Genomic DNA, 14,104 nt, shown 5'->3' on the forward strand with positions numbered 1-14,104 from the left:
GACTGGGCGCAAATGCATGCAGGGGCTTTTCCTGGAGGGATGGCTGCTGGCTGCCAGGACAGCAGAGCTGGCCCCTCCTCCAATGGCGGGGCAGCGCCGAGAGGGGTTCACCAATGGCAGTGAGGCCGTGGCTCTCCCCACACCGTGGCCATCCCATGGGACGCGCACCCCTCGTGGCTTGGGGAACCTGGCAGGCGTTTGATGACTAGCTGAAGGTCTCAAGGTCTGGGTCCAGACTTGAGTGGCACGCTGTGATCCAGCCCTCACTTCAGCAGTCATTATACTCAAGTTAGGCAGTGCTGAGGCCTTGGTGCTGAGGCTGAGTGCCAGGCTGCCGGCCACGCCGGGTTGGTGTACCCAAGCCCGCAGGGCAGGTGAGGACCCACGGGCTCTGGCGGGGAGGTTGGGGTGCGACCCTGGGGCAGGGGTGGGGGTGACACTGCCTCTCTGGGCCTGGGCAGAATGACAAAGACCCCCTCCCCCGCCCCACAGGGCGTGGCATCAGCATGGGCGGGGCATGGCACCAGGGGACAGGGCCTGGGCACGATGGGTGCCAGGACAGAGAACAGGCCCTGTACTTCCCAGACCCTCTGGCACTCGGTGGGTGCTGTGCATGCCACGCAGGGGTGTTGCAAATGCAAGGAGGGAGGCCCCAAGGCTGGGGTGGGTAAGCGAGGGCACCATGGAGAGCTAACTCTTTCCCTGGCCCACAGAAGCCAGGACAGACGGAGCCTCAGAGGCTAGGTGGAGGGCAGCCAGGCTAAAGGGACCTGGTCAGGTTGCAGTGGGTATTAGACCGGGAGGGAGGCTGAGCTGCCAGGGGGCCCTGGGAGGGAATATCCCCCTTTCTCCTGTACCCACATGTGAGGGAGACCACAGACCATCCTGGGGGCTTAGCGGAGCCGCCAGGGCCTGGAGGTGGCAGGGAGGGAAGGGAAGCATGCACAGCCTGGAAGAAGGTGGCTAAGCACACGGCCCACCTGCCCAGGGTCCCCTCTCCCTGCGGGAGGCCAGCAGTGCCCCAGCCAACCCCATCTCTACTCCACCCTTGGGGGACCATTATCCTCTGCGCCACGGTGAACATACTGCAGGTGACTGCCTAATTATGCCGCCTCTATTTTGGAGTGTTCCAACAGAAAGCCATGAAATAGTTATCAAAAATAGCAGCCCTGTCACGGCCGTCAGCGCTTTCATTAATTATGAGCATGGAATTCGCCTCTGAGAGCGGACATGTGCAGGAAGACGCCCCCCATTCCAAGGCTGGTTTCCATGTCTATTTAAAAGTGAGGGGGCTGGGCCGCGGTGGCTCACACCTGTAATCCCAGTGACTCAAGAGGCTTCGATCTGAGGATCACCGTTTGAAGCCAGACTGGGCAGGAAATTCTGAGAGACTCTTATCTGCAATTAATTACCAGAAAATCAGAAGTGGCACTGTGGCTCAAAGTGGTAGAGCCCTAGCCTTGAGCAGAAAGAGCTCAGGAACAGTGCCCAGGCCCTGAATTCAACCCCCATGACCGACAACAAATAAATAAAGGGGAGGGACACAGTGACACACTGGCTGGGAACTGTGGTTCAAAGAATGGAACTCTGGTTAACAGAGACTGACAGACATAAAACTGATTGGTGAGGAAAAAGATGGGGGTTCCAGTGCCGGGGCCAGAGGCCACCCCAACATTCCACCACTGTAGACAGAGCCACCAGCACTGGTGGAATTCAGCCAGTGAGAGGGCAGACTCAGGAGCGTCTAGTTGCCATGGGGACAGGTCTCATTCATAAAGCACCCTCCCGGTCACCGTGCCCCTCCGCCTCTAGATCAGAGACTGAGGCCCCAAAGGCCTCTCATTCAATTAGCCATATCCCTTTGGGGTGCAGGAGATATGTTTGCTCATTGGTGGTGGGTGGTGGGGAGAACCTGAGGCCTTTGGTGTATGTCTTTGCTCTCAGAGAAATCTTTACTCCTGGCGACAAGGGGTTAAGATAATTAAAATTAGCACAGTCTTGTTACTAGCGGATATGTTTTGATTATTAGATCAGACAAAGATGGGGAGCAGTGATTTTGGAAGAACCATCGCTGGATTGTCTCATTAACTGCACGGTATTAAGCAATTCCCCCAAGATACGGATAAAGAACATTAATTTGTGAAACTGCGTTTCATTTTTGTGAAGGCAAACATTAAAACCTTTAACTGATTTAGAAGCTATTGCTCCATAATGAAAAATGGAAGGTCTAGAGCTTGGCGGCATGGGGTGTATGAGGGGTATACTGGGGTTCTGCCCTGTAACCATAAAAAAGGGAAGAAAGGCAAATTATCTAATAATAATGCCTTTGCCAGGGTCAGAAATGGCTACTGCAGAGAAAATTAGATTAAACCTGGAAATAAAAAATGAGTTGTGGCACTCATCGGGCAAGCTGACCAGAGAGGAAGAAGCACTGGAGAAATAAAGCAAGGTAGTGCCCAGCCCCCCACCGACCTAGCCCCAGGGTGGGGCTGCTCCTCAGAGTGCCCCCATGGTGGCAGAATTTCTCAGGAAGTGTATGCCTTGCACCCTAAAGGGGCAAGGAAGAAATGAGCAGGGGAGAGCTATGCCTCCCCCCACCCCTTGGTCAGAAATAGAGGTGCTGCAGGTTTAGCCCTGGTCATGCATGGTCATGTGTGGAGAAGATCATTGGAAAACAACAAAGAATATCAACCTGGAATGGCAGTGCACCTGTAATCCTTGCACTTGGGAGGAGGATCAAGAGATGAAGGCCAGTTGGGGCTACGTAGTGAGACCTTATCTCAAAAAGTAAAAGTAAGAAGAAATGGGTTTAACTGTATTCTAGAATATACTTTGTGTAGAAAACTTTTCTTCTCTCTCTGCCTGCCTGCCTGTCTCTCTCCCCCCCCCCAACCTGCCCCAGTCCCCTTTTCTCCCTTTGTGAATAAGGGTCTAGATACTGTGCTTGGCTAGCCCCCAGTACCTGGGATCCAGAGATCCTCTGCCTCAGCCTCCCCAGCAGCTGGGACTACAAGTGGGTGCCACTACTCCTGGCCTCCTTAACCATTTACAACTAATCCAATCCCCTTCACTGAAGGCACATGCACAGAGTGACACGGGGTCCCTCCCTCCCAGGAGGCATCCTGGTTCTGATGGCACAATCTAGGGTCCCAAAGTGCACTTTGAATTCCACTTGATCCAATGGACTACAGACTAAGATCTTAAAGTGTGCTCACTATTTGGTATGTGAGAAAGGCTCTGCGTTGGAGATGTGAGAGCCCTGGGGGCCCCAGCTGCCCAGCAAGGCCACCTGGGTGGGAGGGACAGCATGGGTCTCTCAGTGCCGAGGCAGCAAAGGGCTAGGCCATGGGGCTGTGGCAGAGGCCCAAGAGGCAAAGGAGCAATTCTCGGCCTGGGGGTTCAGTCAGGACCTAAGCAAACACCGGCTGCCATGCTGGAGCTTCCTGAGGGACAGTCAGCTGGACTTGACCACGACCTGTGCCTATGCGGCACCCAGGGAGCTCAGGCTTCGGAGCCGTCCAGTCATGAGCTGGGCAGTGGGCAGGGAGTGACAAGACAGCCTGTGTCCCAACACCTGGGACACGACTGTGCCATAGGCACCAGTGGCCCACACAGGGGTGCTATCCATGCCAGCGCGGGCAGCAAGGCCCTGTGGCCACCCTGATTGCTGTGGCAGGGGTGGGGGGGAGGGAAGAAGGAGGAGAAGAGAGGGGCGTGGGGAAAGACAGGGTACACTGGGCCTCACCTTGAGCGTGCTGTTCTTGGCGCTCAGCTGCTGCTCGAGCTGGGCAATCTGGCTGGCCGAGGTCTCGCGTAGCTTGCTGAGGCTGGCCTGCAGTCTCTGCACGTCGTCCACCAGCTGGGCGATCTCGCGCTCTTTGGCAGCCAACTCAACTTCCAGGCTAGAGCGGGTCAGCACCTCTATGGCCTGCTCCTGCGCAGGAGAGAGAAATGACCAGGCTGCCGAGGCAGGAGCCACACTGTGTGGAGGTGTGGAGGGCCAGACTCCGTGCCCTGCCCTGGCTGGGATGACCAGGATGGGCGAGCAGCGATCTGCAGGGGATGAGGAGGCGGAGAACCTTGGGGAAACGTGCTTCGGCTGGGGGAAGAGTGAGAAGGGTGGCCCAGAGTTCTGGAATGTTTTCAAAGCTCCTGGATTTTCTACCCCTGCTGGGAGTCAGTGTCTTTTAGATTCATGATTAACTTATCTGGAAGCAGCAGAGATACTTCTCAGCAAATTGATTCAGTCTGCATTTTCACAACAGAGTTCAAGGGCGTACAAGATGCCTGTGAGGCTGCCTTTGTTCAAACTCTTAGGATAACTGCATGTTGTTATTAAAACAAGAAACAAAAAACTCCACAACAAAAATCTGTCAACCCCTGAAAAAAATATGCAACATGGAGGGACGGGCATTTAAAAGGGAGAAAAGGTCAAATTATCTGCTTCACAAAGACTCATGTTGTACTTCTATCAAGTTTAAAAAGTAAACGCAAGAGTCAGGTATGGTGGCGCATGCCTATAATTCCAGCACACAGGAGAAGGAGGTAGGGTGATCTCTAGTTCCAGGCCAGCCTGAGCTACGTAGTGAAACCTTGTCTCACAAAAAAAGAAGAAACCATTTGGGGGACTCCTCGCAGGGCAGATGTGCTTCTGCGGACCTGGGGGCGGGGGACTCCCAGAGCCTCACGCCCTGATCTTGCCAGGACTGGGGAGGAAGGGTGACATTATGCCCAAGTTACGGGCCATTCCATGCACAAGACTTGTCACATTTGTGGACAGCCAGGCACCCAGGAAAATGGCTTTGCCCAGCCATCTGCTGTGGAGGGGAGGTGGGGCTGGTGCTGTAAAATGGGCCGCTCACACCTCTGCCCTGGCGGATGGGCACAGAGCCCTGGGCCCAGGTGGCCCTGCTGGCTTCCTGACCAGGCACTGCCTCTCCAGGCATCCCGCCTGGCATCCTCCACCTCCCCTCCCCCCGCCTCCCCCCCCTCCCCCCCCCCCCGTGGCTGCTGCCACGGCCCAGGCAGTTAAGAGTTGGTGGGAGAAAACTCCAGAACCATTTGACATTTCAGTGACATTTCTACTGTCTTTTATAAAATTATCCACAGGAGGACTGATAGTCTCCAACCAGACGCGTCCTCTGCCTGTCCTTCACCCCAGCGTGCAGAGCCCCCACAGGCTCTGGTGTGAGGGGGGTCCACACCAAACCCCGTCACCTCAGTGATTCTGTTTTTCCAGCATCGCCCCTGGGGCTGGCGGCCCCCAGGCAGTGTAAATGGCTGGGTGATGTGGCTGTGCCATACTGGGCGAGCTCATGTGTCAAAGGGCTCCCTGCCGGACTGGGGGGCTAGAGCCACAAACTCTGGCTCACAGAACATGTCCTTGCCTAGAAGGATGGAGATTGGATTTTCTGCAGCCTTAGGAGTGTGCTGGAGAGGCCTGCTCTGTGGCCCGAAAGACCCCATGCATGGCACTCCCGGGAGATGGCAAGGCCTGGGGAATTACGTCCCCTACCCCTTTCAGGGGAGGATAGGGGACTGGATGTAGTGGGCAAGGAAGGGGCGGCTCCTCACTCTCATAGAGCTGTGTGGGCTCCGGGCCTAGGCCTGGAGCAGGGACACCTTGTACCCAAGGCGCTCAGGCTAGGAGCCCGGGGTCCTGATAAGGACCTTAGATGCCACCGCTGGTGGCTGGGCCATCCCTGGGGTCACTTGTGGAGGGAATGGGCCTCAGCACAGGGGTGAAGATACCGCCCCCTTCCTGCTGATGCGGCAGAGCCGGGGCGGAACTCCATCTCACCTCCCTTGTGTGAACAAGGAAGGAGATGCTGAGGGCTGAGAGCTGCCAAGCAAACACCACCCTTTCGCTCCCTGAAGCAGGAGCTGGGCTGCAGACGCACTCCACTGGGGAAACACTCATTTCCTTCTGGAACATTTGGACGGCCATGGCCCAGGATGGTGCCAGATCCCCATACTGGGGCTTGAACTCAGAGCTGGGGCACTGTCCCTTAGCTTTCTCCCTCAAGGCTGGTGCCTATCACTTGAGCCGTGGAGTCTCAGGGGCTTTCCTTCCCAGGCTGGCTTTGAACCACCATCCTCAGACTGCAACTTCCTGAGTAACTAGGATCACAGGCGTGAGTCACTGGCATCTGACTGGGAATAGAGTCTCGATATGGTATCCCAGGCTGAACTTGAACTCATTATCCTCATAACTTAGCCTGCTGAGTGCTGGGATTACATGTGTGTGCCACCATGCCCAGCTGTATTTAATGTTAATTTAAAGAAAGAAAACTAGTGTCTAGCCTTACAATGGGTTCTAACATGGATGTTGTTCTAGGCTCACTGACCTAGGTCAGGGGTCTGCCCAAGCTCTGGGGACTGGTGGTCATCCCCGCGGAGCAGCCTCTCCTCATCACATAAAGCAGTAACAGCACCTTGTTTCACAGGGATTAATGGCTGCCATAGTGACAAAACTATCACAAATGAGATTTATTAATTTACTGGGTCAAAACTCAGGGTTTCAGGCCACCACATGAGCTACACCCCCAGACCTTTACCTTTTGTTTGTTTTTCTAATAGGCTGTCAGTTTGCGTGGGCTAGCCTTGGACCATGATCATCTACTTCTGTCTTCCAAGTAGCTGGCATTACAAGCTTGTGCCACCATGCCTGGCTATGGAAATGCTTAGGCCCCATTGCATTCCTCGTTGTTCCTATGTCCACTGTGAGCCAGGACACAGCAAGGCCTCCACGAACGAGCCTCTGCTCAATCAAAGGATACCTGTGGCATCAGAGGCATGGAGCCCGGGGGTGTAGAACGGCCACTCCATCCTCCCTGCAGGATGTGGGGATGCTGAGGGTGGGGGGCAATCAGGGGGGACTTAGGTCTCATCGGGTGCCAGGTCTCACTCTATATGCTTGGCTCCCAGTAATGCTCTGAATCCTTGTAAAACGCCCCTTGCCCCAATTACGGTATGAAGGGTTTGAACCCAAGACCTCTGCCACCCAAGCCAGACCTCCAGCTCTTTTGGCTTTATTTTCCAGAGAAGGTCTCCTGATTTTGCCCAGGGCGGTCTCCTCCTGCCTCTGCCTCCTAAGTAGTTGGGATTACAGGCATGAGTCACTGTGTCTCAGATAGATAGAGTCAAGGACTCCAGAAGTTAAGCTGTTTGCTTCAAATGCCCGCCTGAGACTACAGAGCTGGGTGTGAGCCTAAAGGCTAGGATCCAATGGGTGTGAGCGTAAAGGCTAGGATCCAGGGTCCAGGGCCCAGGGTGTGGGTCCCTGCGGTGCTCCAAGCAGCCCATGGAGTAGGGCAGGAGCCGTGGGCTGCGGGTGGTGTTTGTGGGCCTCGTGCCTCACACTTCTGGGACGGGACAGTCTGCTATTTTATGACCTTGTGGACTGCTCCCCGCGGAGATGGATGTGGGCCCTCTGCCTCCCCATGGGACGATGGGAAAGCTCCATGGCAAGGGTCACCCCTTGCTCGTCTGGGAGGGCCCTCTGCAATTGTGGACTCCCAAGCCTGGCAGGGAGTTGGAGGGAGTTGGGGGTGGTGGTTACAGGGCCTGGAAGGCAGGGGCCGCAGGCTAGGCCAGCAGGGGCTATTTGTGCCGGGCAGGGGGTACACATGGCGGGGTGGAGGGGGGGCCAGCTACGCACCACATCCGGGGCCTTCTGGATCTGCGAGGCCAGCTGGAGGGAGTGGTTGGCCGAGGAGAGCTGCTCCCTCAGGGTCTCTGCCTCTCTCTGCGCCACCTCTGCCCTCTGAGGAACAAGGCACAGGGTGAAGGGAAGAAAAGAACATTGGGCTTAACAAGTGACAATTATTACTAGAACATTCATCAATTCATGCCTCACTGACTGTAATTGATTTTCCTAAACACTCAAGCTAATAAATGCTCGGGGAAAAAAAAAAACATACAATGTGATGGATTTTTATTTTAAACAGTACAAGGAAGAAATAATTGAGCGATTATGACAGTAATTTAACGCTAGGAGTGAGGGATCCCCTGCTGATACTAGCGCTCCGGCCCACTGAATTTCCCAGACTGAATAAATACAGTGGGAACTGAGTCTTCTGATTCAATTTCCTCCGATTCTTACGGACCAAGGAGGTTTTATTGCAGCCTCACTCCTGGGACCGATTCTCACGGGCACGGCGGGAATTGAAGGCACACTGGCCCTTCTCTCCCCAAGCAGGCACAATGTTGTGGTTGTTTTCCTCCCAGACCATTTCCATAAGTGCGTGGGTATAAATGCCACTCCTTTTGTACGGGCCAGCCTTGTTTCTGCCTATTTAACCCTTCACCGGGTGAAGTGTTCCAACGGTGGGACACTGGTGTGGCCAGCCAGATGGGATGGGCTGGAGCCCAAGGCATGTGGGTAGCCCTAGCCAGCGCTGGGGTCTGTGAGCTCAACGGCCTAGGAAGCCAGGGCACCTGCAAAGCCAGGCTCCCCCCTGGAGGGCAGCAGCTTCGGGAGGCCTGGCAGGGATCCAGAGCCCACACCAGTGCTCAACGAGTCTCCATCATCCCACCTGCAGAATGGGCCTGCACGCCACACCAGCTCTAAGACAGATGGGAATGGCAGCTGGTGGCAAGGACACATGGACAGAACGAAGTGGCAGTCTGCGGCGCTGCGAGGGACAGTCACTCCCAGAAAGGAGGAATGGGGAAATTGGGCTGAGCCATGCGGCTCTGGGACTCACAGAGGTTAGTCTGGGTCACAAGAGGTTAGTCTGCCCTGGGCCTCACTGACCGAGCCCAGTGGAAGACAAAGGGTTTGGTGGCCTTGAGGCCCTGGCACAATCAGACTCTTGCTAAGGGCAATTATGTCTGCCCAGAACAGGCCAGGGTAGGGCAGTGACCACCTGCCTTGCTTCCCAGAGAGCTCCTGGAACAGCCCCAACTCAACCCACAGGGTGCTGGCTGACTCCTGCTCCACGCAGAATCTAGAACCAGTCGTCACATGACTGGTATGGTGAGGGAAATATCTGGTTTAAGTGAGCAACTCGTGTGTGTGTGTGTGTGTGTGTGTGTGTGTGTGTGTGTGTGTGTGTGTGTGTGTGTGTGTGTGTGTGTGTGTGTGTGTGTGTGTGTGTGTGTACTGGAACTTGAACTCAGGGCCAGGGCACACTGTACCTTAGCTTTTCTTTCTTTCTCCCACTTGAGGCACACAGTTCCACTTCCAGTATTTTGGTGATTAATGGGAGTTAAGAGTCTCACAGACTTTCCTGCCTGGGCTGGCTTTGAGCCCCCATCCTCAGATGTCAGCCTCCTGAGTGGCTAGGATTACAGGCATGAGCCACTGGTGCACAGCTACTGTTCAACTACTGAGGCTATGAACCAAGTTCCTCTTTAATAAATAAGCTTTTCCCCTAGCTGTTCTGATCACGGACAGCAAAACAGACAGGGCTGCTCTTGGTGCCCAGTGTGGTGGCGCTCACCTGTAACACCTGTGCTCGGGAGGCAGAGGTAGAAGAGCAAAGAGTTTCAGGCCAGTTATACAGTGAGACCCTGGTTCCACAAAACAAAACACACAGAGTGTGTGCACAGGCTGCTCTTGGCCTGTCCCTTGTCTATTTGGGGTTTACACCCTGAGGGTTTGTATGAGAAGTTAAACAGGCACACCAGAAGAATAAAACAATAAAAATATAGCAGCCCAGGGAGCAAGCAGGGGTGGGGCTTGGGTTGACTGGCAGCCGGAGTGAGGAACTGGTTTCTAGTTCAGATCACTAAATTTAGCATCGTGGGCAGAGGGCCCAGGCCACCTGTTCAGAGACTCTCCCCCTCCCTGGCCCAGGACCACAGTGCGCCTGGGGACTGTCTGTGAAGGTCAGGGGAGAGGGCTTGCCAAGTAAGCTTGAGGCTCTGAGTTCAGTTCCCAGCACCCCCACCCCCTAACAAGAATGAAAAAAAGGGGCTGGGAATGTGGCTCAGTGGTAGAGTGCTTGCCTAGTATGCATGAAGCCCTGGGTTCGAATCCTCAGTACCACATAAACAGAAAAAGCCAGAAGTGGTGCTGTGGCTCAAGTGGTATTGAGGCTTGAACTCAGGGCCTGGGCACGGTACCTTTGTGCTAGCCTTGAGCAAAAGAAGCTTAGGGACAGTGCCCAGGCCCAGAGTTCAAGCCCCAGGACTAGGACACAAAAAAAAGAAAGGATGAAAAATGATCCAACCCCAGACACAGAGCCGGGGTCCTGCAGAGGCAAGGCCAGAGGGCATGCCCACCTTCCACGGCAGCCCTGGACCAAAGCCAGCGGTTAAGAGCACAGCTGGCCTAAACAACTTGCTTTGGGCCAAGCCTGGCATGGTACAAAGCCACTGGCCTGCTCTGGATGCAGGCTGGGGTGCCGGGCAGGGCGTGGCAGCAGCTGGCTCACGCTGGGGACCCCCACGCAGGGCTGGGGTGCACTTTGGAATGCTGAGCTGTGGCTATGTCTGCCAAGAAGCCTCAGCGATGGTTGCCGGGGAGGATGGAAACATGAGGAGTGCCACGGGGTGGAACACGCAGGTGTCAGGAGACCGGGACCTGCTCTTCCCTGTCCTCAGCACCAACACCAAGCGGCCGGCCTCTTTAGGACATCTGACTATGAGCCCTGGGCGAAAATCACATTATATACCAATGAACTAGCTCCAACGAGGTGGGGCCGGTCCCGATGCACTGTGCCCGCAGTGTGGTGGCTGTCACAGGGCCTGGCCCTGCCCTGCTCAGCCCAGCCTGTGCCTCGCCTCCCCAGGATGGACTCTTGCACTGTCTGCATAGCTGCCCACAGCTCCCAGGATGGCTTCAGCTCTGTCCATCTCCTTCCGTCCCCCAAGGCTGAGGCAGGGTGACCCCCGCTAGCCCAGCCGCTGGGAGCTCCACTCCAGGTTCCAGGCAGAGGGCAATGCCAACACCCCTGCCTTTCCCTTCTGTTTCTACTTCTCCTCCTCCCGACTGCCCTGGAACTTTATCCTTGCAACACCTGGGGCTACAGCTTCCCTATTTCCATTCTCTCTCTGTCTCTCTCCTGCTATACTAGGGATTGAACCCAGAGCCTCCTGCTTGTGGGCAAATGCTGTGTACCATTTGAGCTACACCCCCAGATCACCACTTTTACTCGTTTATTTAGGGTAGGTACTAGGGCTTGAACCCAGGGCCAGGGTGCTCTCCCTTAGCTTTTTAGCTCAAGACTAGTGAGTGTCTTGGTTTGTTGGAGATAAGTGTCTCATGGACTTCCCTGCCCAAGCTGGCTTTGAACCATGATCCTGAGATCTCAGCCTTAGGAGTAGCCTGGATAACAGGCGGAAGCCATTAGGACCTGGCTGTATTTTTTTTTAAGACAGGGCACACCCCTGCTGGCCTCTATTTTTCAATTCTCTTTCCTCTGGGTCCCAGGTAGCCAGGGTTACAGGCATGTGCCACCATACCCGCCCGGACATCTGTCTGTTTTCTGACATATCCTGGTTGCTAGAGCTACCCCCGCGACCTCAGCCGGTTGTAGGCTGTCTCTCCAAGGGCCCTGTGAGAGCAGGTTCAGGATCCCAGCATGGATCTGTACTCCCAGTACTGCGCCTGCCAAGTTCTCCCCAGGGAGGAGGTGAAGCCCATGTCATAATCAATCATCCCATCACACGCTGACTTTCTGACTTAGGCGTGGAGTTGATTTCACTGGGCAAGGAGAGGACAGATGCCCCCACTGAGCACAGGCCCAGGTCCTCGTGAGGGGTGCTCACCCGAGGGTGGGAGCCTGTGGAGTGCTCGAGGCCACCCAACACTTCCCAGTGCCCGTGACCACCCAGCTACAGAGCTGCGAGGCAGAGTCTCACCTGGTTGGCTCTCTCCAGGTCGGTGGTGATCATCTCGATCTCGTCGGCTCTGGGAAGGAGAGAGGAAGGGTGGGTTTAGTCAGCAACCAGGCAGGTGCTGGGGATGGGAGGTGGGGAGGGGGCCCAGCGTGGGGTGAGAAGCAGGGGGCAGGCATCCTGCGGGCCTCATCCACTCCTGATATCCATGTTTCTGGGAAGTGGGGGACCCCTGGAAGGTCCCCCAGTCTTGCTGGGGACACAGAGCCAAAACCAGATAAAACCCTCCCTTTCCAAGGGGTGTGCAGGCAGAGCTCTGAGCTGGAGTTCTGGAAAAACAGAGTGGGGAGGGCTGGGAAGGTGGCTCAGTGGTAGAGCGCTTGCCTTGCATGCATGAGGCCCTGGGTTCGATTCCTCAGCACCACATAAGCAAAAAGAAAAAAAAGCTGGAAGTGGTGCTGTGGCTCAAGTGGTAGAGCGCTAGCCTTGAGCTGAAGAGTTGAGGGACAGCGCCCAGCCCCAGAATTCAGGCCCCATGACCGGAACAAACAAAACAAAACAAAGCAAAACAAAAACAAAACAGAGTGGGTAGAGGTGAATTCTCCCAAGGGGATGGTGTCACCCAAGGCTTCAGAAGTGAGGAGCAAGTTGTTTGGGTTTTAAAGGATAAGTAGGAGTTTGTCAGGAGGAGAAGAGGAGAAGCCAGGGAAAGGCTTTTCTGGGACACCCAAGGCTTCAGAAGTGAGGAGCAAGTTGTTTGGGTTTTAAAGGATAAGTAGGAGTTTGTCAGGAGGAGAAGAGGAGAAGCCAGGGAAAGGCTTTTCTGGGACACAGGCAAGTAGGAGCAAATAGTTGGTTTGGGGTGGGGGGCAGTAGGGATGGAGACGAGGGCTGGGGGGCTCTGCGTGTGAACCCCTGGGGTCCAGACCTCTGGCTTGTCCCTACCAGTGGCTTTTCTGGTCCTACTGATTTTCTGGCCCCCACTTCCAAGAGCGACGGCAGATACACTGACCCAAGGTCCACCACCATGAGAGTAGACAGCACTTCTGCCCAGATGGGCGGTCAGTCCTGAAGCCCACTGCGGGCTGGGCCAGGGCACAGCCAAGGCTGGTGGCCATCCAGGAAGATTCTAGCATGCCCACAGGAGATGGAGCAGAGGGACAGCCACCGTGGTCCTAGCGGGGGCACAAGGCCTGCCCCGTGGCTCCTGCTATCCCCTTAGTCAATGCCTGCTCGGTGGCGTGCACAGCTCAGCCCCTCTGTGCTGAGTGCTGAGGCTGCCTTGTCCCCCGGTGCCCCTCGCAGGGCTTTCCGTTCGTGTGTGTGTGTGTGTGTGTGTGTGTGTGTGTGTGTGAGTGAGAGAGGGAGAGAGAGAGACAGAGAGAGAGAGAGAGAGAGAGAGAGAGAAGGGGAGGGAGAGGGAGGGAGGGAGGGAGAGGGAGAGAGAGAGAGAGAAGGGGAGGGAGAGGGAGGGAGGGAGGGAGAGGGAGAGAGAGAGAGAGAGCGAGAGAGAGCGCGTGTACATGCAAGTGTACTGGGGCCTGAACTCAGGGCCAGGGTGCTGTCCCTGAGCTTTTGTGCTCAAGGCTGGCGTTCTAACACTAGAGTCACAGCCCCATTTTTGGCTTATTGTTGGTTAATTGGAGGTAAAAGTCATACCGACTTTCCTGACTCTTTAGTGCTCTTTAGCTTTCCCTGCTGCCTTCTAGAGGGCTCTGTAACTGGATCTACCTTGCCTGCGGCCATACCCACCCTGCCCCTTTTCTATCTCGCCCCTCGGTTGTTCTGTGCCTGAGCCTGCGCTAGTGTGGCTCTAAGCCTCTATCAGGTTTCCCTCATTCTCGGCTCCATTTGTCTGTCTCTTTGGCCCATTCCAGCCTGGGGTTTGAGTTCCGCTGTTCTGCAGTATGCTCACAGGGCAGAGGAGCAAGCCCTACTGTGTGTCTGGGCTGAGGAAAGGCACTCAGTAGGTACTGGGCACTTTTCCCCAGGCCCCGTCTGCATGGGCACTAAAGGGGCAGAGCTCAGCTGCAGCAGAGCCTTCAGTGCTCAGGGTGAACGTGGGAGGCTCCGGGGCACAGGTCCTGACCCTTGGTTGGGTGGTGCCCCCCCAGCTGCCCTCACCCACAATCAGCATGAGGCCTCGTGGGGTGACAAGTGGCACAGATCCCAGTCCGGGCCTTGGGTGGGCTGGCGAGCCTCCTTGCCATGCACTCTAGAAATCATCTTCCATCATCACTTTCTTCCTCCTCTTTTTTTTTGGTGGTGCTGGGATTTGAACCCAGGGCCTTGCACTTGAGCTCTACCACTTGAACCA

General features: G+C 55.6%; 1 protein-coding gene across 7 annotated transcripts in view; it reads right to left on the reverse strand.

Annotated features, from left to right (window-relative positions):
- The window catches only part of Cux1 (cut like homeobox 1), a 256,975-nt gene that overhangs the window by 63,184 nt on the left and 179,687 nt on the right, over window positions 1–14,104 (reverse strand). For 4 of the 7 annotated variants that reach the window (XM_042686510.1, XM_042686505.1, XM_042686504.1 and 1 more), the window contains exons 9-11: window positions 11,812–11,860; window positions 7,661–7,765; window positions 3,746–3,928 (exon numbers count right to left, since the gene is read on the reverse strand). In XM_042686510.1, the coding sequence (XP_042542444.1) occupies window positions 3,746–3,928; window positions 7,661–7,765; window positions 11,812–11,860 (337 nt within the window). Of the gene's footprint in view, window positions 1–3,745; window positions 3,935–7,660; window positions 7,766–11,811; window positions 11,861–14,104 lie in introns of all 7 variants that reach the window. The other 3 variants (XM_042686509.1, XM_042686503.1, XM_042686506.1) reach the window with 1 other exon arrangement.

The sequence above is a fragment of the Dipodomys spectabilis genome, unplaced genomic scaffold, assembly GCF_019054845.1.
Source record: "Dipodomys spectabilis isolate Male_0828 unplaced genomic scaffold, ASM1905484v1 ptg000098l, whole genome shotgun sequence".
Classification (NCBI taxonomy): Eukaryota; Metazoa; Chordata; class Mammalia; order Rodentia; family Heteromyidae; genus Dipodomys; species Dipodomys spectabilis.